General features: G+C 39.0%; 1 protein-coding gene across 1 annotated transcript; it reads left to right on the forward strand.

The window, feature by feature from the left end:
* Positions 1-945: 945 nt before the first annotated feature.
* Positions 946-20,432, forward strand: LOC116903193 (killer cell lectin-like receptor subfamily B member 1). The gene is made up of 6 exons (XM_032905569.1): positions 946-1,030; positions 15,148-15,237; positions 16,468-16,542; positions 17,059-17,213; positions 17,585-17,700; positions 19,976-20,432. Exons 1-6 carry the CDS (start codon positions 946-948, stop codon positions 20,097-20,099), a joined length of 645 nt encoding a protein of 214 aa, XP_032761460.1. The 3' UTR covers positions 20,100-20,432.
* Positions 20,433-26,495: the final 6,063 nt, after the last annotated feature.

The raw sequence follows: 26,495 nt of genomic DNA on the forward strand, positions 1-26,495 counted from the left end.
CTGGCTCCCCCTGCCACAGTCATCCTGGTGGTAGAGAATGAGTGTGAGCCCCATGTTGTATGTACACAACTCCTGTCTCCTGGAACTTACAGCCGACTTAGTGCTGTACTGCCATGTCATTGTGAGTGACTGATTCAATTCTTCTCTGACCATAGAAGTGACTTTAACAAAATCCTTGCTTTTCTCCTTCACGCGTGATATGAGTATGTCAGATTTGGCATTCATAGTCCTTCCTCTAAGGCTCTCAGTCTGAAAACTGTTGGGGAAGTTAACACATCCCATTGACCCTAGTCCTCTACTCTCTGAGCTCTGAAAGATGAAGTCCTTTCACTCAGGTGAATGATGTTATATCCAAGCAAACCTTCAGAACAAGGATGAGAGAGAGGTACCCATGGTTCCTTCCTCATTGCTTCTATTGTGTCAGCCATATTCTTGTCCTTATTCCCACATTCCACACCTTCCTTCATGACATAAATATTTCAGGATTTTTGAGCTTCAACTAGTGTCCAATATAACTATATACTTGGATGCATTGACTTTAATTTTTAAAAAACCCTAACAAAACATATTGCATTATAATTCCACAGACTTCGGGGGGGAGGTTATGTTTTAAATCCGAATTGGAGATTGAGTGGTTCATTCCGTTTACACTAACCTTTGCCTTGATGTAATAGCTAAGAACAGATGGTTAAAGAGCTGAGAACAAAAAAGCTTTTTCAGAATTTTTTCAAATCATACCATGTGTATGGAAAAACCTTCAGCTTTAAAGATAAAAATAAGTAAAATGCGAGCATAATAGACCCACTTTTAAAACCTTTTTCACAAGCGTGGGTAGGTGTGGCCACAGACAGCATAGTTGACAGCGGATACCCCTTTATTCATTTCACATCACAGAACGTTGAGTTTGTCCTCACCTAGAGGTCAGTATTACATCTGTCATTTCTAATGGATGCACCAGTGCTGTATGCTGAATTACATTTAGCCAAGACCCAAGGGCTCAGGAGTACATCACCTCCATCTCCCCAACAAGGTAAGTGACTTTATTTCTTCATTTGGCATTTGAATATCATTGAGAGGTAAGCATTTCCTGTCATATTACAGTTTTAAATGATTGCTTTGGTATAGTGAGATGACTCCTCAAGTAATAGTACTTGCTACACAAACCTGACACCCAGAGTTCAATTCCCAATACCTTTGGTGGGGAGATAATCACTTCGTGAAAAGTGTTCTCTGCTCTCTACATTTAGTGTAGCATGCACACATCTGTAGACACACACACACACACACACACACACACACTCACACTCACACACACACTCAATCATGCACAAACACAACAGATAACCACAATCAAAGAGAAAAACTTATTTAATTCTAGGAGCTCATAAAAAATAAAAGGCCTTCCTCTTGTCAGTCTCAGAAAGACCCTGAAGAAATCATATTTCATATTTATGATCATAAAAATGGTTTTAATGATAGTGCAGACTTACATCCTGCCCATCCCAGATCCTGGCACAGAACACAGAGTCTGTTTCATGCCTCGTATGTAGCATTGGGGAAAATTAGTTGTCTTCTCTGCCAGAACATTTAATAATCTGCATGAAATAGTGTACTAGACTGAGGCAATACTCAAAATAATAACATGGCATGAGGATTATAAAGAGGGACCAGAAACTGAGGTATAAAATGTGCCAAATTGTCATGAGATAGTACTGCATTCTGTGGCCTAACTGGGTTTACTAAGATCAATAACTGACCCATTTTCAATTTGACATTATTCCTATATTGTGAGAAGTATATGATTGTCAATATTAAAGGGTGTTTGGTTAGGAACTATTGTATTATAAAAGTTAAAATCAGAAAAACATCTTAGAGTTATTAAATCAGCTTCATCATTATCTTCATGTCAGGGTTAGGAGAAAGTGGAGGCTTTGATAGCGCTAGAAGGATTTGAGAAAGCCAGTGTGCTAGAATGAAACACGTTGCCTTCTCTTTGTGTTCCTGCCTAGCAAAAGTAAAGGAGGGGCTCATTTAAATGGGAATAAGAAAATGAAGGTTGAGAAAGGCAAGGAGATTCCATTAATAATACTACTATCCATGATCCAAAATCAAGAGGTTAGAAAATTTGTCTACTCTCATTGTGATTATTTTTCTACACACATCAGCTTGAATGTGAACCTGAAGGACAAAATTAGTAGAATAAGTCATTGAGGTCTGTGATCCAAAGTGAAATAACTGACCCAACCTGAACCAACTGAACCAACCCATTAACTAGATGGCTCAAACTGGGAAATTCACAGCACTGTGATTAGATCTCTCAGCAAACAAAATGCAAGCAAGCAAACAAAAAAGAGCAGAAAGAGGAACAGGGGCAGTTATCTGCTTTGTGACCAAATGACAAAAGTTTGCTTTAATAGTAGGATGAATAAAATATGTACAGAGACAATTCATTCATTCATTCCTTCATAACCACCTACTATGTTTTGTAATTTCTTTAAATGATAAGATCCTGTTGTAAATTAATGTGAATATTTTTTCCTTATAGGATTTTATGAATGTGTAGGTATTCGATCATTAAACACCTGTATCAGAGACTGTGTGATGTAGAATGCTAGCAAGAAAAACACTTAAATGAAAATTAAGAATTTTGCTGTTAGCGCACCATGTCATATAGTATAATCAAGGCAAGCCTTCCTTCCTGGAGTCCATCCCTGAAGGACACTGGGGACCAAGTTTGAGTATGTGAAAGATGTCACCTAGGAAGGTGAACCCAAAAATGCAAAGGAAGAACTTGCCTATGATGTTGCATGGGAACATGCATCCTCAGTGTGTGGCAGAGATCAAGTCAGGAGGAGTGATGACAGTTTGAAAAAGATTTGGAGGTCATTTTACAGGTGCTAATGTTGAGGGAATCCATTAAAATGTGTGGAGAATACTTAGCATTGTCTGGAGTACCCAAAGCAGGCACTGCCACATAATCAAGCCTCACACAGCCTCTTCACTGTTCAGTGGCTCTTCCTCTCAGTCTAAACTCATATAGAGTAGCTCAAACAGGTCAGGATGTGTATGCAGTTCCTTACATTTTAGTGTGAGGGAGTAGTGATTTCTAAAATCACCCAGTTTTTTACTTTCATTTAAAAAAAAAACACTTTAAGAAGGGCAGGAAATAGTTACTGTGTATTGAATAGTGCTTTGGAGCAGACATTGTGCTTTGGAAATTATAAGAATTGTTTCATCAAATTCTAAAAGTTTATGAAGTAGATATTGTCCAGTCATTTTACAGAGGTGGAGTTCTATGGTTTACGAAGGTCAAACATATTCCCCCAGTAATGTATTGTTCTGCATCGTATTATGATAACACTGAAATATGATGGTTCTGATTTTTGTAAAAAGCATCAAAATAGTGCCTATATGAAAATAAGATTATTTTACAAAAAGTTAAAATTTCAAGGGGAGAGAGTAAAAGGGGAGAGAAAAGACAGAAATGTGAAATAATGCTTATACATTATACTGGCTGGTTTTGCGTGTCAACTTGGCACAAGCTAGAATCATCAGAGAGAAAGGAACCTCAGTTGAGAAAAGGCCTCCATGAGCTCCAGCTGTAAGGCATTTTCTCAATTAATGATTAACTGGAGACAGCTCAGTATGTGGTGGGCGGTGCAATCTCTGGGATGAGAAAGCCCTGAGAACTAAGCAGTAGGCAGTACATCTCCATGGATGGCCTCTGCATCAGCTCCTGCTCCCAGTTCCAGTTCTGCTTGAGTTTCTGTCCTGACTTCCTCCAATACCCTTTCTTCCCCAACTTGCTTTTTTTTTTTCTGGCATAGTGTTTCATTTCAGCAATAGAAACCCAAAGTAAGACAGGCATAACAGGATAAATGTAATTCATTAGACTTATTTACCATGCTTAGTCATCCTGTGTCACCCTAATGCTCAGGAGAAGTTGTAGGCTGACATACATATATGGTTTTTCTCATATTCAGGGTATCATTGGGGCCTTAGAGTTTTCTCTGGTGTCTGCTTTTGCCTCCTTGTCCATTAACACAGCATGTCTCACATAACGGGAATTACAATTCATGCTGCTATTTCTCAAGTCCAATATACTGTCTGTATCATTCCATGACAGTCCTTTATCACCTCTGAATACGTAGCATTACTGACTGTCCAGAGAAGATTGTTTATAGAACTGCCACATATAAGCTCAGGTCTCTTTTATAAAATATGCACAGAACCTATGTGCGTACTCATTGTGCTTTAGATAATCTCCAGATTAATCACAGTGTCTAAGATTATCTCAGTGCCATCCAAATGGCTGTTCTAAGTATTTGTCTAGAGAATATGAGGGTGAATTTCTGTAAAATTTTCTAAATTTCTCCTAAATTTGATCTCCAGTTCTGAGACAACTACTATTTGTCTACATTCTGAATCATAGAATTCAGCCACCAAAAATAAACAGAACAAAACCAAACCAAAAAGAAAAAAAAACCCAAAATGAAACAAAACTAAAAAAAATAATTTTTTCAATAAAATTTCAATAAATTTCTATACATGAAAAGTTTTAGTCATCAGTCAACTGATGTTACAGATATAGATGATTCTTAAGGCTAAGGGCATCTGCTTCAATTTCCTGGGACCATTTCTAAAATATCTCTTCTCATTTTTTGGTTGTTTTTTTCAAGAATATTTTAAAATAAATTAATTTGCTTAATGATTGTTTGTCAGCCTCCTAAATTTGATCTCCAGTTCTGAGACCACTACCATTTGTCCACATTCTGAATAAAAAAAAAAAAAATAGAAAGAATTCAGACCACGTAACAAAAATAAAACATGATCAAAACCAAACAAGAATACCCCAAAAAAAAAAACAAAACAGAGAAACAAAACAAACCCAAAAAAAAAACCCAAAAACCCAAAAAATGAAACAAAACTGAAAAAAAAAAATGAAATGGTAACATTTAATTATGGGACCACGTAACAAAAAGACTGAAAAAAGACCATGTTAGCACAGTTTGTTTTATTTTTTAAAAAATTTTTATTAGATATATTTCTTTACTTACATTTCAAATGTTATTCCCTTTCCCGGTTTCCTGTCCATAAGCCTCTATCCCCTTTCTTCCCCCTCCTCCATACGGGTATTCCCCCATACATCCCCTTACTGCCCATCCCCATATTCCCCTGCACTGGGGGTCCAACCTTGGCAGGGCCAAGGGCTTCCCCTTCCACTAGTGCCCCAACAAGGCTATTCTCTGCTACATATGCAGTTGGAGCCCTGGGTCAGTCCATGTATAGACTTTCCGTAGTGGTTTAGTCCCTGGAAGCTCTGGTTGGTTGGCATTTTTGTTCTTATGGGGTTGCAAGCTCCTTCAATTCTTTCAATACTTCCTCTAATTCTCCCAAGGGGGTCCTGTTCTCAGTTCAGTGGTTTGCTGCTAGCATTGACCTCTGTATTGGACATGCTCTGGATGTGTCTCTCAGGAGAGATCTATATCCGGTCCCTTTCAGCATGCATTTTTTAGCTTCATCCATTTTATCTAGTTTTGGTGGCTGTATATATATGGGCTGCATGTGGGGCAGGCCCTGAATGGCCATTCCTTGAGTCGCTGCTCTAAACTTTGCTTCCATATCCCCTCCTACAGATATTTTTTTCCTCTTTTAAGAAGGAGTGGGAGCATCCACATTTTGGTCATCCTTCTTCTTGAACTTCCTGTAGTCGGTAGATCGCATCTTGGGTAATTCCAGCTTTTTGGCTAATATCCACTTATCAATGAGTGCATACCAAGTGTGTTTTTCTGTGATTGAGTTACCTCACTCAAGATGATATTTTCTAGTTCATTCCATTTGCTTATGAATTTCATGAAGTCGTTGTTTTTGATAGCTGAGTGGTGCTCCATTGTGTAGATGTACCATATTTTTTTTTAATCCATTCCTATGATGAAGGGCATCTGGGTTCTTTCTAGCTTCTGGCTATTATAAATAAGGCTGCTATGAACATAGTGGAGTATGTGTCATTGTTGTATGATGGAGCATCTTTTGGGTACATGCCCAGGAGAGGTATAGCTGAGTCCTCAGGTAGTGGAATGTCTAATTTTCTGAGGATCCTCCAGACTGATTTCCAGAGTAGTTTTAGCAGTCTGCAATCCCAGGAACAATGGAGGAGTGTTCCTCTTTTGCCACATCCTCACCAGCATCTACTGTTACCTGAGTTTTTGATCTTAGCCATTCTGACTGGTGTGAGGTGGAATCTCAGGGTTGCTTTGATTTGCATTTCCCTGATGGCTAAGGATGTTTAACATTCTTTAGGTGCTTTTTGGCCATTTGATAATCCTCAGCTGAGAATTTTTTGTTTTTTTAGCCTGTACCCCATTTTTTTAATAGGGTTATTTGGATCTCTGGAGTCTAACTTCTTGAGTTCATTGTATATTTTGGATATAAGCCCTCTATCAGATGTAAGATTGGTAAAGATGTTTTCCCAATCTGTTGGTTGCCGTGTTGTCCTAATCCTTTGCCTTACAGAAGTTTTGTTGCTTTATGAGATCCTATTTGTCAAAACTTGATCTTAGAGCATAAGCCATTGGTGTTTTGTTCAGGAAATTGTCCCCAGTGCCCATGCGTTCAAGACTCTTCCCCACTTTTTCTTCTATTAGTTTGAGTGTATCTGGTTTGATGTGGAGGTCCTTGATCCACTTGGACTTAAGCTTTGTACATAGTTATAAGAATGGATTAATTACATTCTTCTACATGGTGACCACAAGTTGAGCCAGCACCATTTGTTGAAAACGCTATTTCTATTTTGTGGAATAGTTTGGACAGTATTGGTATGGGGTCTTCTATGAATGTCTGATAGAATTCTGCACTGAACCCATTTGGCCTGGACTCTTTTTGGTTGGGAGACTTTTAATAACTGCTTCTACTTTTTTAGGAGTTATGGGATTGTTTAGATGGTTTGTCTGTTCCTGATTTAACTTGGGTACCTGGTATCTGTCTAGAAATTGTCCATTTCCTCCAGATTTTCCAGTTTTGTTGAATATAGGATTTTGTAGTAAGATCTGATGATTTTTTAAATTTCTTCAGATTCTGTTTTTATGTCTTCCTTTTCATTTCTGAATTTTTTAATTTGGATACACTCGCTGTGACCTCTGGTTAGTCTGGCTAAGGGTTTATCTATCTTGTTGATCTTCTCAAGGAACCAGCTCCTGATTTTGCCCTGAGTTTGATCCTTTCCTGCCTTCTACTCCTCTTGGGTTTATTATTTCTTTTTGTTCTATGGCTTTTAGGTGTGCTGTCAAGCTGCTTGCATATGCTCTCTCCTATTTCTTTTTTCAGGCATTCAGAGTTATGAGTTTTCCTCTTAGTACCACTTTCATTGTGTCCCATATGTTTGGGATTGTTATATCTTAATTTTCTTTAAATTCTAAGAAGTCTTTAATTTCTTTCTTTATTCCTTCCTTGACCAAGTTGTCATTGAATAGAGCATTGTTCAACTTCCATGTATATGTGTGCTTTCTGTCATTATTGTTGTTAATGAAGACCAGTCTTAGTGCTTGGTGATCTGATAGGATGCATGGGATTATTTCTATCTTCTTGTATCTGTTGAGGCCTGTTTTGTGACTGATTATATGGTCAATTTTGGAGAAGGTTCCATGAGGTTCTGAGAAGAAGGTATATCCTTTTGCTTTATGATGGAATGTTCTATAAATATTTGTTATATCCATTTGGTTCATAACTTCTCTTAGTTTCTCTAGAATTCTGTTTAATTTCTGTTTCCATGACCTGTCCATTGATGAGAGTGGGGTGTTGAAATCTTCTACTATTATCATGTGAGGTGCAATGTGTGCTTTGAGCTTTAATAAGGTTTCTTTTATGAATGTAGATGCCCTTGCATTTGGAGCATAGAGAGGATTGAGAGTTCATCTTGGTGGGTTTTTCCTTCGATGAATATGAAGTGTGTTTCCTTATCTTTTTTTGATGACTTTTGGTTGAACGTCAATTTTATTTGATATTAGAATGGCAGCTCCAGCTTGTTTCTTTGGGCCATTTGCTTGGAAAGTTGTTTTCCAGCCATTTACTCAGAGGTAGTGTCTGTCTTTGTCTCTGCAGTGTGTTTCCTGCATGCAGCAAAATGTTAGGTCCTCTTTATATATCCAGTCTCTTACTCTATGTTTTTTTAATTGGGGAATTGAGTCCGTTGATGTTCAGAGATATAAAGGAATAGTTATTGTCCCCTTCTGTTATTTTCATTGTTAGAGGTGGAATTATGTTTGTTTATCTCTCTTTTGATTTCATTGCGAGGAAATTATATTCTTGTTTTCTGTATGGTGTAGTTTCTCTCCCTGTGTTGAAGTTTTTCCATCTATTACACTTTGTAGGGTTGGATTAGTAGAAAAATATTGTGTCAATTTGGTTTTGTCATGGAATATCTTGTTTTCTCCATCTATGTTAATGGAGAATTTTGCTGGATATAGTAACTTGGGCTGGCATTTGTGTTCTCTTAGGGTCTATATGACATCTGTCCAGGATCTTCTGGCTTTCATAGTTTCTGTCGAAAAGTCTGGTGTGATTCTGATAGGTCTGCCTTTATATGTTACTTGACCTTTTTCCCTTACTGCTTTTAATATTCTTTCTTTATTTTGTGCGTTTGGTGTTTTGACTATTATGTGACAGGAGGTGTTTCTTTTCTGGTCCAATCTATTTGGAGTTCTGTAGGCTTCTTGTATGCGTATGGGCATCTCTTTCTTTAGGTTAGGGAAGTTTCTTCTATGATTTTGTTGAAGATATTTACTGGTCCTTTGAGTTGGGAGTCTTCACTTCTTCTATACCTATTATCCTTAGGTTTGATCTTCTCATTGAGTCCTGGATTTCCTGTACGTTTGGGGCTAGGAGCTTTTTGTGTTTTACATTCTTTGACAGTTGTGTCAATGTTTTCTATGGTATCTTCTGCCCCTGAGATTCTCTCTTCTATCTCTTGTATTCTGTTGGTGATGCTTGTATCTACGGCTCCTTGTCTCTTCCTTTGGTTTTCTATATCCAGGTTGTTTCCTTTGTTCTTTCTTTATTATTTCTATTTCCATTTTTTTAATTTCTTCAACTGTTTGTTTGTCTTTTCCTGAATTCTTTCAGGGATTTTTTGTGTTTCCTCTCTATAGGGCTTCTATTTGTTTATTTGTTTTTTCTGCATTTTTAAGGAGTTCTTTCATGTTTTTTCTTGAAGTCTTCCCTCAGCATCAAAATGTGATCAAATCTTACTTTTTGATGTGTTTTAAATCTAGACTTGGCTCTTGTAATCTTTTTTCTGTTGTGTGTTTGGATATTCAGTGTTTGTCTTTGCTGTTTCTGGGAGAAGGCCTCTGTGTGGGCTCCTGTAGATGATGCCATGTAGTCTTGGTTTCTGTTGTGTCTGTGCTCCTGGAGACTGTCTTCCAGCTCTATGGGTGGGTAGGAATCAAAGGGTTTTGCTCCAATTGCTCCTAGGTCCTAGGACCCAAGGGGCACAGTTGGCACTAGGCAATTCCCTCTTGGGTCTGGACTGTGGGCAGAGGGTAGTCTCCTCTGATTTCTCAGAAGTGTCCACACTTCTGAGGGTCCATTTCTCTCCCCCATGGGATTTAGGTGCAGGAAGCTGTTTGGCTGGTTCAGTTCAGTCCCAGGCACAGAGCAGAACTGAGGTTACCACTGGCTCTCTGTTCCTATATCCCTGTGTCCAGAGGCACTGTGCAGTTTCCTCTTGGACCAGGGATGTGTGCAGAGGTGTGCAGAGGTGGCAGTCTATCCTGCAGTCTCAGGATGTTTGTGCTCTTGGGTGTTCAGCTTTCTTCCCCAGAGGATTTTTGTTTCAAATTTTAATCATGTAACTCACTGCATGACATCATTTATATCCAGGAGTATTTAGAAACAACAGAAAACTAATAAAAACTGGAATAAATGTGTAGCTGTAGAAATTTGGAGTTCCCCAGTCATCCAGAGTGGGGAACGGATGTAAATTTAGTACTTGACAACTCGAGACAGGGTCATCAGGAGTTCAAGGTCATCCTTTACCACAGAGAGAGTTTGGCACTAGCCTAAGCCATCAGAAACATAACCTCAGAAACTAGACACAGTAAAACAAAAAGCAATAAGAAAACATTGCTCAGAATGGTATAGTACTTGGCTCTAATTATTGACTGTAAACAGCCATTCATAAAATGTTATACATGGAACTGTAAAAGTAAATGAAAACAATAGGGAATTATGATTGAATAGAGATTAAGTCCCTGGCTAGTGTTTCTCATTATTACCTTTATAAATAAAACTCATTATTTTTATGTGAAACCTGCATTTTTAAAATTGTCTAGCAAAATGTTAAATCTACAAATTTGAGTTATATGATGACTATATCTCAAAAATTAATCCATTTAAATACTTAATAAGCATAAAATACCCATTGTTGGTATGGTTATCAAGGAAAACCAAGATATCAAACATGATGTTTAGGCAGTCAGTATGGTAGACATAGTGTACGCCATGTTATATAGTAGTAACAGAAGTCCTCATGCTGACAGGTAAGCACTAGGGGAACTAGGAATGTTAAAGTCACTAGGAACCAGGAATGTTAAAGTTATCAATCCAGAAAGCTGAATTTGGACTCTTATACTGTGTAACTATTGCACTATCTGTGTGGCTGGGCCAAAACTGAATCATCTCCCAGACACTTACGATTAGCCTGTCAATCTAAAGAACTCAATCTTTATGGAAGGAGTCACATGTAGTCAATTTATAGAATCCATCTTTAGGGTGATATAACATGTTCTTTACAAAAATTCCAATGTAGTCTTAAGTTTTGTGGGCCACACAGGATTGAGTTAGTTATCACCTGTAGAAGTAAGGGCTTTTCTATGCCTTCCTTTGCTCTGAATTATGACATGGGGTCTTTTATATTTGTTAAAAGCTTCAGGCACTACAGCTTGACAGATACTCAGCATTTCTAACCTGACATGCTGACCTGGCTTACATCTCAGGCATGTGGCACATTATGTAACATCTTAGTCTTGCCCTGTTACCCCTTTTTTCATCTGAGTCTTGACAGTGCCTCCCCATCCCCACCTGAGATTCCTCCTCCACCTTCTTGAATGTGGAAGTCCTGATATTTCCCCATCCTGCCCAGATATTGGCTGTTCAGCTTTATATTGAACAAATATGAAGGTGATAGAGAACAGTGTTCTACAACTACTGAGTTAAGAGATGCTTCATAATACTGACAATACCAAGGTCCTGACCACAACCAGATCTCTGGGTATAAAAATCAGAATTTAAATACAAAGTGCATGAAAACATCCTCCGCCAATCAGTGGGAAAGTTTCTCTAAATTTTGCTGTGTTTAAATATGCCTATGAGAAACTATTTGGGGTCAGACTCCCAAAGTTTAACCAGCACAGGCTAATTAGTCGTATTAACTTGAAGTGTCTTCTTGCCTTCTGAATACCATTGCATAGCCAGCTGAGGTGGTCACAGAGACCCGACAAAGTTATACCACAGTATCCCCTTATCTAATATATATGCTGAAGGCCAGCTTCAACACCACAGCGTTAACTCAAGAGGGCTGACTGTAGTGTCAGTGACTGGTGTTGGTGCTAATAGCACCTGATGGAGGTGAGCACTGGTGGAGCTGATGGGGGCGGTCAGTCAACAGGAGTTGTTGATGGCAGCCAGTGAGTAGAGAAATGAAAGGAAGGGTGGACTGTACACACACACACACACACACACACACACACACACACACACACAAACACACACACACCACACTCCGAGTGGCTCAAGCAAACAAGGTCCAATGAGTAGGCTACAACAACTTTATTTATTTCATTAACCTTTTTATACCCCCTAAGACAAAGTTTTTGATGTGAGAAGAAAATTACCTTGTAGCCACAAGTTACATTGCTTCTAAAAACAATAATTACATAAATATATTCTTCAAAAAAACAGATTAAAATCATTATACCAAAGGGGAGTAAGAACAGGATTATTGATTACACTTTCTTTTTTTCAAACTTATATCTACCTATATGTGGGGCAAGTAGACCATGCCACCAGACAGAAGAACTGGTAAGGTTGAATTACCCCCATGAAACTCAGAATTGAATATGGTAGGCCTTGGGCCAGATTCCTGCCAAATTCTACCTTCTCTGGAATACATAACCATGACATGAAAAGACCATGGCAATCCGTCACATAGCATAAAATCCTAGAGGTCTTCATGCTAATGAGGTATCTAGATAGGCCCTGAGTGTTTAGCCAGTGAGCTTTCCTTCTTGGCATGCCTTCCTGGAAGAAGGTATTTAATCTTTGGATTACCCTGTGTAAGGTTTATGCATTTACATTTGCCATCAAATACAGCAGTTTGAACCAAGGATCAAGGATTGCCATGGTGGGGAGGCCTATGTTGTAAAGAGCTGCGTCTAAATCACCCAGAGATGGCTGTCTCTCTCCCAGCACCTCTGTACTCTAGTCACTTGAACAAAACCAGGCTCTGCCCCCAGCCTGAACATTGCCTTCTTCTTCCTGCCTGGTAGGTAGATGCTGTGAGGGGAAACAGGGGCTGGGAAACCAGTTCGCAACTCCCAGCTACTGTATGCAGGCAGCGCCTAGGTACACAAGAGACTGGGAACCACAACAATTGTCCCAAATTCCACTGTTTTCCACCAGGGTTGGGCATGTTTATTGTAATCCCAAGGCAATGCTTCTTTTGCCATAGATTAACAAAGTTTAAGCAAGCCAAGCCTATAGTAGCAAGTTTTTTCCTATGCTTAGCTAGCAATGATATTTATTTACTAAGGAACAGGCCATCAGTCTTATGTCTTATTTTTGAATCTCGATATGCTAAACTGGCTAATCATCAGTTCTCTGTTCTTACCTTCATAATGAAATTATCTATTCTTTGTTTGTGACCTTCCTTATTATGGTGCACACAAAAACCTGTGTCTTTATCCCTAATGACAAGATCAATAAAGTCAGGACCAACCTAGAATGAATGTTTTCTTTGAATATTAACATGTCCTGAGCCTAATTTTCTTGCTACTACAAGTTGTAGTTGTAACCCATGAAAGTTCACTGTACTGTCTTTCTCACCTGTGTAGCTCTTGCTACTCTATGAGGAAGGGGCACATTCTATTCTTGATTCTAACTCTAGACTTTCTAACAACTACCCTAACTTCCCAAAATTATTCAAACCAAACTAATTTCCTAAAACTACTTGAATCAAAACAGGAATTTCATACAACCATTAATTCATCTAACCAGCATTAGCTCAAGAACTTTCATCTCCATATTGATCTTCAGGAAACTTGCCTAACAGAGTGAACTATATCATTCATGATCATAACACTATCATAGCAGCCTATAGGCAGTAAGGGTCTTCCCGTGCCCAATCATACTATGTTAGGTATATGGAGAATATACCAATGATAAGCATGAGAAGACACATTAGTAGGAAGAAGCAATCCTGGCCAAAGCCCCTGGGCTCATAGTCCTCCATGTTACACCCACTGTAGCTGTGCAAAATGGTGGGGCATCTCCAGGAAGATCACTTGCCCACTGCAGCTCTTCCTGCATGGCATCTGCCAGATATAAATAGTATATTTCATGTGTAGAGGGAGGTATTGTTTCCCTAATTGGTTCTTGATTGTCTCAATAAAAAAGGCAGAAGCCAATTGTTGGGCAAAAGGAAAAAGATGGGACTTTCAGATCCTAGCAGGAAAAAGAAGGGATGCAGGGAGGGAAGAGAGATTTGGACCAGGCTTCAGAATGAGGAGGAAGCTGGAAGCTGCAGTCATACAGGTCTTGGAGCACCTAGTTTGTAGCCTCTGCTATAGGCTGAGGGGAAGGGGAGAAAGGAGGATGGAGGGAGCTAGTCGATAAATTCTTTGCCCAGACATTGGATTATCTGGCTGGTTTTAAATAATAAAACTGTCTCGTGTTTTTGATCCACAGGGCTAAGGTGGGCAGCAGGAGAAAGAGGGCAGTTTGGGCGGTTTTTGGCAGAAGCTGTGGGGGTCTGGGAGAGGGATCACAGCTCTGGGGGAAAACAGGCAGCTGACCACTGGTGGAGCTGAGTGAGACCAGAGGCAGATGTTCTCAGAGCCTAGCTGTGAGTGCAGTCAGTGCTCCCAGGAAAGCAGAAGCATGATTTTTTTTTAAAATTACACACAATAGTCATGTTATAACACAGTACCCATTTATTTACTACTTCAGTGTCTATAGCTTCTGTTACTTGCATTTAGCAGTGGTCTTAAACTACTAACTAGGAAATTCTAGGAATAAGAAACTCACTGTTTTAAGCTGGATATTGCCTTGAACAGCAATGATATTTCATGGCATCTAGGTTAAGGTGTCAATCACTAGTGTCTTAGTTAGGATTTCAATTGCTGTGAAGACTATGACCAACTCTTATACAGGACATTTAATTGGGCTAGCTTCCAGGTTCAGTAGTTCAGTCCATTATCATCATGGCAGGAAGCATATCATGGTGCTGGAGGAACTGAGAATTCTATCTCTTGTTTTGAAGGCAAACAGGAGAAGACTGGGTTCCCGAACCTGGCAGCTAGGAGGCAGGTCTCATTGCCCACCCCCACAGTAACACACTTTCTGCAGCTAGGTCACACCTACTCCAGCAATGCTACACCTCCTAATAGTGCCACTTCATGAGCCAAGTGTGTTCAAACCACCACAACTAGTCACCAGTGCTTGTGTCCCAGTAATACTCACTCAGTGATGGACCCAAGTTGCAAAAGTAGGGATACCAACAGCCCACTCACAGCCAAGAGAAGCCACAGGGCATCCATTGAAATAAAAGGTATTATCACAAAATATCCCACTTAGTGAAAACTTTCTTTTGTAGTCACACATCAAATTATGAAATTTATAGCCACTAAGTATAGTGTGGGCTTAGTTAAAATGGAAAACTTCATCCCCCCCACTCTGTGTATGTGTGTGTGTGTGTGTGTGTGTGTGTGTGTGTAAAAGAGTGCACGCAAATTGTAACACCATCTCTAATGTCAGTCAGTCTACTATCATGTTCAAAATATTCTTCATAGTCTTATGTACTTATGAACCATTTCTGAACTTTATCTCAGATATACTTCAATTGGATTTATCAAGTGTATTATTTGCCCTTCTTAGATGCCTGTCGGGGACCAGGCTGGCACCGGGTGGCTCTGAAACTTGGCTGTGTTGGGCTGATCCTTCTTCTGATGGGACTCAGTGTCTTAGGTAAGTGAGGGAAGAGCTTTTGCTTCATAATTTTCTCACATAAACATTGGTTCTTTTCATAGCATTTGGGTTCCTTAAGCCTAGGGTAAGGTCAATGTCATGTAATGTTACGAGGCAATATCCTGTGCCCTCTTCAAAAACTTCACATTTCTTTCATGCTTCTTGAATTCTGTGAGTAGTATTACGGGGTCATATATGCACTTAGAACTCTAGAAAAATAAAAGTCGCAACTGTAACAAAGGATGACAAGAACAATGAAAACTAAAAGCTTTAGCTTTTTACATGTCTGATAAACCTTCTCTTGTGTGGGTGCCACAGAAGATGAGCAAGCTCAGATGTGACCATGAACAGTATGAGCGATTCAGCAACACCCATAGGTTGATTTGTCAATCAGATGATATGCAATTTCTGTTGGGGACTGAGAGCTGCTCCACAAACCATATGAATACCACCTCAGTCAGACAAGGATGGTTGACTGAATGAACACCCTAATACCAATCAAATCAGGGTCATAGTTCACAATTATTTGAGCTACTACAACAATCATTTCTCAGGGCAGGCTTAAAAAGAAAAAACCCACAAAATCCACAGTGGGCTCATATGCACAGGAAGTTCATGTCGGTGGTTGTTTCTGACTCAAGACATTTTAGACATAACATATTGACCTTTAATTTGATGGGTCCTATGTAAAGCTCTGTTGTATTTCTTAAGATTAACAAACCTAAGAACATATAGAACTTTACAGGGGATACAGTCATTATCCTGCTTTCAGATAAGCTATTTTTCTGAGTCAATGACTGGCATGAATATTACAGCAACAATATGAAATATCTGACAGTCATGGAACAAAATGGCTATAGCTATGTTGTTGGGGCAGATCTCAACATCTCAGAGCTGTGTGAATCCATGTGTTCTGTGCCTTTCTTGTTCATATATATCCTGTACCAAACTTGTCCCTTAATCCAGTTCATTCAATGTTCAGATAAAATAACTTGATTTGTTGAAATTAGAAATTAAACTGAGTGTGCTGGTGCACATCTTCACCCCCAGCATTTGGTTATCAGAGGCAGGCATATATCTATGAGTTCCAGGCCAACATGATCTAAAAGTGACTTCCAGGAGAGCCAGGGCTATAACACAGAGAAACTCTGTCTTAAAAAACTAAAGAATGGTTCATTCCACCATTCATTCCAAAATTTAATGCTTTTGGTTTGATTTCTTGCTTGCTAGTGGGATTCTTGGTGCAAAAACCACTAATAGAAAAATGCAGTGTGGCTGTTCAAGAGAACAAGACTGAACCAACAGGTAATTGTGTGGCTTAAGTTTCCTGAGAATAGTAGATAACAGAAAATGTGAGTTACTTCAATCAAAGTTCATAACAGTTCTCCATGAACATACTATATCACCATGGTTTTGTTTAAGAAGACAGCCACAACATTAAGAATTCTTGGAGAGTTGCACAGCTTGTAACTGTTGATGTTCAAGACTCAGCTGAAGCTGTGTGACTTTGACATCTATGAGCCTTAGACTATGCTGTCTCAGGCTGCTGATGCACATGATCCCTAAAGGGCAGAGTTCAAGTTAAAAAGTACTGTAGTTGATTGTTTTCATGAATGTGTTGCACAGTGTACTTTGTCTGAAGTTAATTAATAAAAGCAAAACAAAAAGCAATCCTTTACATTAATTATGATGATCTGACCTATAACCACATTGATTATGTTGCAATATGCACTAATGAAGAACCTACTGTGTGTAGTTTATTATGGTACATCAAGAACAGGGCAGAAATAGATCATGTCTTTTTTTTTTTTTCTTCTCTAGTGAGATCAACCATTCTAGAGTGCCCAAGAGATTGGCATTTGCACTGGAATAAATGCTTATTTATTTCTCAAACTTCCAGACCTTGGGCTGAAGGTCTCGCTGACTGTTCTTTGAGAGGAGCCACTTTGCTGCTCATTGGAGATGGAAAAGAATTGGTAAACTGTTAGCCCAAATAAAATAAATTAAATTAAAAGAAATAAAACAAACCTCTTAAGTAAAATAAAAACAATGAAAAATAAAGAAAAGAACACTTTATTTAAGCGATTTCAACATCTCAGAATGTCTGTGATGGATTTTAAACTGCTCTTATCTGAAAGACTAATTGGATGTTGAACTAATAATTGAAAACAATGGGATGAATTGATTAAAAGTACAAATATAGAGAGATCACTTTCATAGAGAGGAGAGAATTGTATTGGTGGGGACTTCAAACCAAAGTAATAACGCTTTTGAAGGCTAGTAGAAAAAAAGGAAGTCATGTGTACACAGATTCAAGGTTAAGTCTCCCCCTCTCTTTTGATTATAGAAATTATTGCAGGACTTCTCAAAGGGAAAAGGACAACAATTTTTTATTGGACTAAAATATGTACAAGAGGACAAGGTTTGGAAGTGGATGAATGGTTCTATTTTAAATACTAATCTGTAAGTATTTAATGAGCTAATTTGAGTATTCAATTCTCATTTTTACTTAAAATTGAAATTTGTAATTTTAATTGACTTTATGAATTTTTAGAGGGTTGAAATAGTCTGAAGAGTCAATTCCAAAATTAGTTGAATTATTTATGTACTTTCAATACTTTTGACATTAACTCCTATAATAGTGTGTGTGTGTGTGTGTGTGTGTATTTACAATGGAATTTTAAAGGACAAGAAATAGATTAATTTAAAGTTAGAGATAAAAAAATTCTAAGTCTATAGAGAACATAGATTTTCATATAAATTTATATATATATATTTAAAATATATATTTGTTTTATTTTATGTGTGTGTGCCTGGGTGTCTCCATGTATACCATGTGCATGCAGGAGTTTCCAGAGGTTCAAAGAGGGTATCAGGTTCCCTAGAACTGGAGTTGCAGATGGTTGTGAGCTGCCTTGTGGGAGCTGGTAGTTGAATCTGTGTGTGTGTGTGTGTGTGTGAGTGTGTGTGTGTGTGTGTGTGTTTGCATATGTATGTCAATTGTGCTATGATTTAAAACTTTCTTTAATTTTAACTAATTTTAAAATTAGTTAAAAATTTTAAATTTTAAAATTAATTTTAATTAATGCTAATAGCAAAAACTATGATAATAAGTAATAAAAGAATACATTTAAAGCAGAGGCTTGAGCACAGTTGCTATGTGATTTTACTCTTTGGATAAATGATACTCTGATTAGACAGCAGTAACCATGCAAATCTGGAGGCTGTCCTGCTACAGGAGAGAGTCAGCCAAAGCCTGCTTTTGTTTAAACTGGACTGAGACAATGGCTCTGGGTACAAGCTTTATCTGTGTAAGTCTCACAGTTCATCCCACATAAAAAGGCATATAAAAACCCACATAAAAAGGCATATTAAAAAGAACCCATATAAAAAGGCAGATGTGGACGTGCATACCTGTATCTCAGCACTCCTGCAGAGAGATGGGAGGTGGAGACCAGAGAATCACCCAAAAGAACCTGGGCCAGTGAGCCTGGAGACCACAGCATAGTGGCAGAAACAAGGCAGAAAGGGAGGCTATGCCCAATACTGACCTCTGACTTCTCCACATCTTCTGACCCTCCTTCCCTCACCCTATCTCCTCTCTAACTATTTTACCTCCCCGACCCCTGGTTTTCAGGTAAGAAAACCAAGAGGAAAATAACATTTTCCCAACATGATTATTTGGTGGAATTGAATAAGATAATGTTAGAGTCCTCACAGGAAGTCTGGCTGAGGAAGACCAAGGAATCCATTAAAGGCTTTTTGAAAAGAAGTCATTAATGTGAACAGATTGGCTTTAAGAAAAGGTTCTTAAAGATCAAAGAAGGAAGCTAAAGGGTGAAAAATAAAATTAAGGGACATTTATGGATGCCCAATTGAGGGAAGCTCATAGTTTGACTAGCATGCTGGGCACTAGGATAACATCAAATTTGCCGTTGACACACAAGGGGCTCCATCAAGAAATGAATAGAGGCAAAGAAACAGCACTGAGGGAGCTCTGCTACTGCCTGATGTGTGACCTCATCAGCTGGGGACAGGCTGGTCTTGAACTCACCCTTCCTTGTAATCACTGAGAAGATGCCTGTGTTAGTGCTTGGCTTCTGGTCTCATTTCCACCTGTAGGAATCTGCAGGAACTCCAGATGAGTCCAGTGCTGCTATGAAGCAAAGGCCCAACAGCCTCTAGGATGAGACAGGAAGGATTCCAGTCATGTTTCACATGAGTTGTGAGCCTTTTCCCCTCTGCATCCCATTCTGTAAACCCACTGTGTTCATTCAGTGTGTTTAATACATTTACTGAGAACCTACTGTGTGCTTGTCATACATTCATGTATGTCTCAATGTCTTACCTAGCATTAGCAGGTTGGTTATACTACATATTTCAGGATATTGATGCTCAGCAAAATGATGATGTTTTCCACATGATAATAGGACATGTTAATAGTAGAATGAGGCATTCCATCCCCAATTCCTAAACAGTCTCCATTTTGTACAGCATAATAAAGATTCTTGCTGCAAGAATTCCTCTCTAGTAAAGGTACAATTGGAAATTATAGGGGTTTCCATCAGCTGAATCATTATTGTTTATATGTGTAATTAATGTTTGTCACCGTGTGTTTACTATGTCTAAACACAGTGTAATCTAGAGTTTCCTTAAATGTCTGAAGAGAAATGATGACTGATGTGATAATTGTAAGGAAATCTTGGACACTAGGAGCAGCCTATGCTTTGCTCTTTAGATTACGCATCACTGGCAAGAATGAAGAAAACAGCTGCGCCCTCATCTCACACACAGAAGTGTTTTCAGATTCTTGTTCTTCGGACAATCATTGGATCTGCCAAAAGACCCTGAAACGTGTCTGAAACCCTGTGTCCTGACTCCTGATTGTGAATCTCATCGCTATTACTTCAATATTCACACCAGATCTCTGTGTTGCACATTTGTTGTTGGCCTGCCCTGTGCAGTTAGTGGCACAAATTATGGACTCCAAAACCCTGGTGACTCTTATGGATGCTCATGTCCACTTTCTTTATTGTATAAATGTAAATGTACACAGACACAAATGTGGCTTTCTAAGAGAGGAATTCTATAGAGGGAAACTCAGGTCAGCAGGGGCACTGGAGTCTGTATACATTTTGCTGATCTCTGTGCCTGAGGTCATCCACACACAGCTGCAGAAAATTGTAAAATCTGAATCTCTACCCCACCCCCACTCAAACCATCTAACATCTGAACTGTAGAACTTTGAATAAACTCTTGCTTTTGACTGACAGCAGAGGCTCAGAGCTGAGGAACTTGGGATAGGTATTTTGATTGACACCTGCAAATTAGCCAATTAATAATGGACTACTGCTTTGACAATGAGTGTGACTGTATGTAAACTGAACTCTGTCCATATGATGGCTTCCACCTTGTGGTGATACATCAGTAGACCCTGGGCAGATGCTAGTTCACTGGTACTGGGTTTCTCAGTCTCCTTAGCGGCAAGTGGTATCCTGTTATGGAAAAAACAAAACAAAACAGAACAAAAAACCAAACCAAACAAACAAGCAAATAAAAAACAAAACAAAAGCAAGACAGAGGCTTGCCTCTTTCCACTGTCCACAGCCATCCCATTTCAATTTTCTCATCGATTCTTTCTTCCACACCTCTCTATAGCTTATGGCTATGCAGAAACTGTAGAAAGTATGAAGCTGAATATTTGGTAATTGTAGCAGAAAATGAATGACATTTTTTAAAATTCTTCAGCTAGAGAAATTTTCAAAACTAAGTATTTATTCTCACCAATCTTTTGGAAGTTCTCTTCTCTAAAAACCAAACCAAACTAAAAAGAAAAACCCTGACATAACAACAAAAACACCTAATCAAATTTTCCATAGTAATCAAAAGAAAAAAAAACTGAATTCACTGTATAAAGAGGCCTAAGAAAATTTCTGTTAAAATAGATACTCATTGACCCTCATCCCTCAATGTGAATTTTAATTAAATTGAAGGATGTGCAAGTAGAATCTCAATTAAAAACAATTCTAGGTGAAAATTATTATGTAGTGTGTATGGATGTTCTCCTCTCCGTGCATGAGTGTCTGTGGACTATGTAGAAGCAGTGCCCTTGGAAGAAGAAGAAGCAGAATTGGTTCACCTAGGACTGGAGTTATATATGATTCCAAGCTGTAATGAGGGTAACACTCTTGAACATCCATTGTGAAACAGTTTTGTCTACACATCCGTAGATGCTATTACTCAAGAATCCCTACAACTGACTTGGAATGTCTTTTCCCAGGATTTCAAAGATTGTCCTCACCTTTTTGGCTAGACATTGGATAAGGACTGGGCCTGTCTTGTTACGTTCATTCTTATGTCCCGAAAGACCACCAAGGAGCCAAATCCAATGCAATGCCACTATGGTCTTTTTATCTAGCTTGAGCTTGGGCTCACCACCTACCCTGGCACAGCAAGACAGGAGGGTGAAGCCTTGAGCCCAGTTTCAAGCAAGGATTTACAAAGGCAAGCAAACAAGCAAGGTGGCACACATCTGATTGGGGACGCTATTATGGAATTTTGTTGTCCTTTAAAATAATTTGCTAGTGCTGGGATCCAAACCATAAACTTCTGCTGTTCTTCTGATTGCTAGTTGTTAGGGAGTGAAGTGCCAGGGGCAGGCTTGTTAGAGAGTAACCTGAAAACTGGTGCTAGGTACAGACTTGTTGGTTAACTTGAGTTCACCTTTAGGTCAGGCTCTCTAAGATAGAGCCTGAAAACAAAATTGAGTTGGTCTGGTCTCTCAGTCTCTCTCTCTGCACTCCTACCTTTCCGCCATTTTTCCTCCTATTTGGTTCAGTTTATAGACAACCTCCTTGTTTGCACCCCTTCCATCTCTAACACAATCTCCCTCAATTTTCTCAGCTCCTAAAGTTTTTGGCTCTCACTTTCCAAAGTTTAAATTCACCTCTCCAAAGTCACCTACCTGATATTCTTTCTTATATTAACTCAGAAACACCTCATTTTAAACTACCTTGTTCATCTCTGCCTCTTATCTCTGCCCTCATGACCATTTTCCTCCACTCATAGGTCCCCAGTACATCCTCTAAAACAAGCCACTTCTGGACCTCTTCTTTCCTCCCATCCACAAACAACTCCTTAAACTTAAAATGGTCTCGTTTTTACTCCAGACCCATATCTCCCAGATCTATCCCTACATTTTCATTCTTACACCTCTAAAACACACAAATACTTCCTAAGTCTGACCTTTGACCCATCAGCTACCTCTCCAAAACTCTTACAGCATCATCCATAGCTGACTTCCCTTCTCTGTTCTCTTGCCACTGCCCCGCTGCTCACCTCTACACCTACAATCAAACAAACACCAACCAAACAACCCAAAACATAAACAAACAAATGAATAAACAAAAAACCAAAATCTTGGATCCCCTTTCACACTCTATTGATCCCTCTCAAAATTGATTGATCTTTCTCTCACAATCTCTTTCCACCAAAACCTCCCTTATCTCCTAAATCTCATCCATTGTCTTGGATTCTGTCCCTACAAACTTTTCTTACCGAAAACTAACCACTCATGTTTCTTTCCTGCTCTGCCTCAAACTCCCCCACACTTATTCATTTACCTCAATGTTCTCCTGATCCTTTAAATTCCCGTTTAAAACCTCTGCAAGGCCTCCTACCTCATCCCTCTCATACACAAGAGAGTTCTTTAGCAATTGTGTCTACATTTTGTATGTACAGATGACAGATCCTTCCTGTCAAATGGCCACATCAGACCGACCTCTCCATTATCAGTATTTGTCCTTACCCTCAGGCTGCTGCTCCTTACGTGTTGTCCACAAATTTCATTTCTCTTCTCATTCTCCTACTTTTCAGATGGCCAAATGATTGCCAGACATCCACTGCCAAGTGACTCTTCCAAATTTGCTAACTGTACAGATATCAAACACTCTGAACAAACTCTACACTCCCAACAATATATAACTAAGCCTAAGCCATCTCCTCTCGGATACATATTCTCTCATGGACAAAATCTTTCTTGGGTCAAGGTCATCCAACAAACTCTCTTCCTAAGCTTCACTGATCCCTCCTTCAATGCCTCCTATTGCTTTCTTTGCATCTGTCTTCAAAGCCCTCTGGTAGTCATAGTCTGTATTTACCAATACTGCAGTTGCCAATTCTCCTCCCCCACTACTGACTGCCTGTCCCCTTAGTCATCTGAGTCCCTTGAAGTTAAAGAATTAAAAGTTCTCTAAACTAAATTAAATTAATTGGAAATTAATTCCAAGGTCTCTCATCTTTTCCACAACAACCCTTAAAACCTGTTATTGACCATATCTCTTAACATTTTCCAAGAACTTCCCAATCACCCATGTTCCTAAAATATTGAAATTCCAAAACCCACCTGAACACCCCAGGAAAGATTATTTTGATACAACAAAAGCCTCTCAAATTGGGTTCTCCCTGACATAACCAGACCCTGCTTTCAACTAACAGTTGTTCACCAATTAAACTTATATAGCCAATCTAAATTTTCCTGCCTCCTCTCAAGGCCTCTCAAACAGACTCCAGATATATACTTCTGCCAACTAACAGACTCAGCTCTCTTGGATATTGCCTATGCTTTAGGGCGAGATTGCCCTCTTTGCCTGGGATCTCCCCATTTTCATGGCCTTCTTCCTGGCCTTGGGACTCTATCAGGACCATAAATCTAAACAATTCAAATGTATTTCCAAGATAAAATAATTTCTCCCTAAACTACTTAACATTACCTGTGTCCCTAGTCTATTTGTCCCAGCAGTTTTCAAATCAACTGCAGACTGCTCCAAAAAGTACAGCACCAGCACCAGCCATTCTTTGGAATCTATTTCCTGGTCCAATTTCACAGACTACATTTTCCTGTGGTACAACAAGTGTAACAATTTGCTCTTCCCGATTTAGCAACACAGCTTCTTTGTGCCCCTTATCAATAATGCACCAATTTCAGCAGGAAACATCTAGAGAGAATTATGCCTATTTACCCAACATGTAGGGACCCAATAATAAAACAAAAATGTTGTAATGCAGGAGCACTCTGTCTAGCTTGAGTATGGGAACATGGTTTTGACAGCCTTTCCCTTCTCCCTATTCACGCTGCCTTGCTAAAAACCAGTAGATTTTATTGATAAATGTAGCTCCCAAGGTCCTTTTTCTTATTTGCCCACTGCCTTCTTTTGAGGCTGACTACTAAGTTCAAGCTATCAAAATATTCAAGTCCAGAAATCAAAGGCCCACTTCAACTCACCTAATTAACTTCTCTGACTGAAATAGATACCTCATTCTACACTTTTCCTTTGTAACTTTATAAGGTGCCATTTTTCTATGTGTCATGTCTGTCTTCTCTCTATCAAAAAAGAGCTTAGTCCCACTCTATCACAAATACCCCTCACCCATCTTCCTTCTCCCCTTTCATTTGCTCCTTTTCCCCTGTCCTTCCTTTTTCCTCTATCTCCTATCTCTGTCATTTTCCCCTACTTTCAGTCCTCTGGGACAGTTAGTAATTCACTGTTTGGCTGAGAACTTGGTCTTGGGAGTCCTGAGCCACATTTTGCCTTTCAAGGGTCACATATTTAATCTCAGTCAGGGCACTGTCAGGGCAGAGGATAGGATAGAACAGATGGGTCATTACTAAGCTCTCTGTTCTCCTAAGGATAAGAATGCTATGCTCCCTATAATTCTTGTTGTCCTATTCTGTCTCCCAGTGGAAAAGACCTAAAACTTTCCATGCTAGGACTTTAGTCATGGAAATTAAGAAAGATTGCAACCAGGGAGCTCATAGCCAATTGACCCATTGAGAACCAACCCACCTTCCAGGTAGATTTATGTAAAATATTGCATCCAGAAGCTACTGAGGGATTGTTTACTCAATCGTGTGAAGAAGCATACTCATGGGTATGTGGGTCCACTGGTGTAAAGAAAGGTCTCCTGTTTATTAAGTACTATACTTTCTTGGGCTGAGTCTTTCTACCCCTAACCCTGAGCTGAAAGAAGCCAGGTGGACACCATTGTGCTTGATGGTGTAGTGAAACTGAATTCTCTTGGCTACCAATTGATTACTTTATAGTCTTAGAAAAGAAACCATCATCTCCTTCCTCTTGTCATACGCAGCATAGTCCAAGATCCGTTACTGTTCTAAGACTTCATCCCAGGATTTCTTCTTGCTGATTACATGCTTTTCTTTCCACTATTCCACAGTCAAACAATTCCTGAGTATTTACTCACCCTATTGGGACGATCTCCTGAAGAATCGGTATGAAGATGTTCTTTCATGTAGTAATGCTGTATAGATTAATTGATAATTTGATAATTCTTGATCACAATTTTGTAGAACTCCTAAATTGATGCAAGCAATCTCAGGCCCCCTATAAAATAAAAGCTACAAATACAGCTCTGTAAACCTTCATGTGTCATAGGCTAATTACACTAGGAAAAAAAGCAGGCTTGGAACAAATTTACAATCAAGGAAATATTCCTTCTAGGTTAAGAGTGAGGCCACTATCTGGTAATTAAAGGTCATAGAGTGGGAATGGACAATTTATTGCAGATTCAAGGACAGAAAATAAGTGATGAACTAGTTTATCTATTCAAGACTTAAAAATAGCAAAAACAGAAGCACATGATATGTCTCTTGACAAAACTGTTCCAACTTATGACATAAAAATTATTGCTTTAAATGTATAATGAACTCATGGAACTATAAAGAGATAATGAATATTTAGTCAGGTACTAGTCATAATAAAGATATGTAAATAATTCTGCTGTAACTCCTTAAACCTTATTGATCTACAACATGGACTATTGCCTTAAACTTACAATGAAATTATGAAATGTGAAAATCCTTTAAAAAATCTCTGAGATCATTTACTCTGAGAAGTTGTAAAAACCAAGAACAAAAATAAAGTAGTGGTGTAGCCCTATATGCTTCACCTAGTATGCATTGTATATATGTGTGCCACCCCCTTTTTTCCTCTGGATAATGAAGAGTTAAAGAACTCAACCACTCACCTGACCACTGAGCCTGAGTCAGTGAGAAAAGAACCCAAGTAACTAAGATTTTCCCCCTGCCGCTATTACCAGGTGTAACTAGCCTGAAGTGAACAGCTTTTTGTCTGCTAAAAAAGATGAGAGAATTAAATTGTTAGAACTAATCAATCAGCTTTTGGTGCTGATGGCCAATGCCACTCTCAGTGCCTACTCCACCCTTCCCCCTACCTGAATGC

This window comes from Rattus rattus, chromosome 6, assembly GCF_011064425.1.
Source record: "Rattus rattus isolate New Zealand chromosome 6, Rrattus_CSIRO_v1, whole genome shotgun sequence".
In the NCBI taxonomy this organism is placed as follows: Eukaryota; Metazoa; Chordata; class Mammalia; order Rodentia; family Muridae; genus Rattus; species Rattus rattus.

Coding starts and splice junctions, on each gene's coding strand:
- LOC116903193 (XM_032905569.1), top strand. CDS start 946: ATGGATGCACCAGTGCTGTATGCTGAATTACATTTAGCCAAGACCCAA. Junction 17,214..17,584: donor TTGGAGATGGAAAAGAATTG/GTAAACTGTTAG, acceptor TTTTGATTATAG/AAATTATTGCAGGACTTCTC. Junction 17,701..19,975: donor TCTATTTTAAATACTAATCT/GTAAGTATTTAA, acceptor TTTGCTCTTTAG/ATTACGCATCACTGGCAAGA.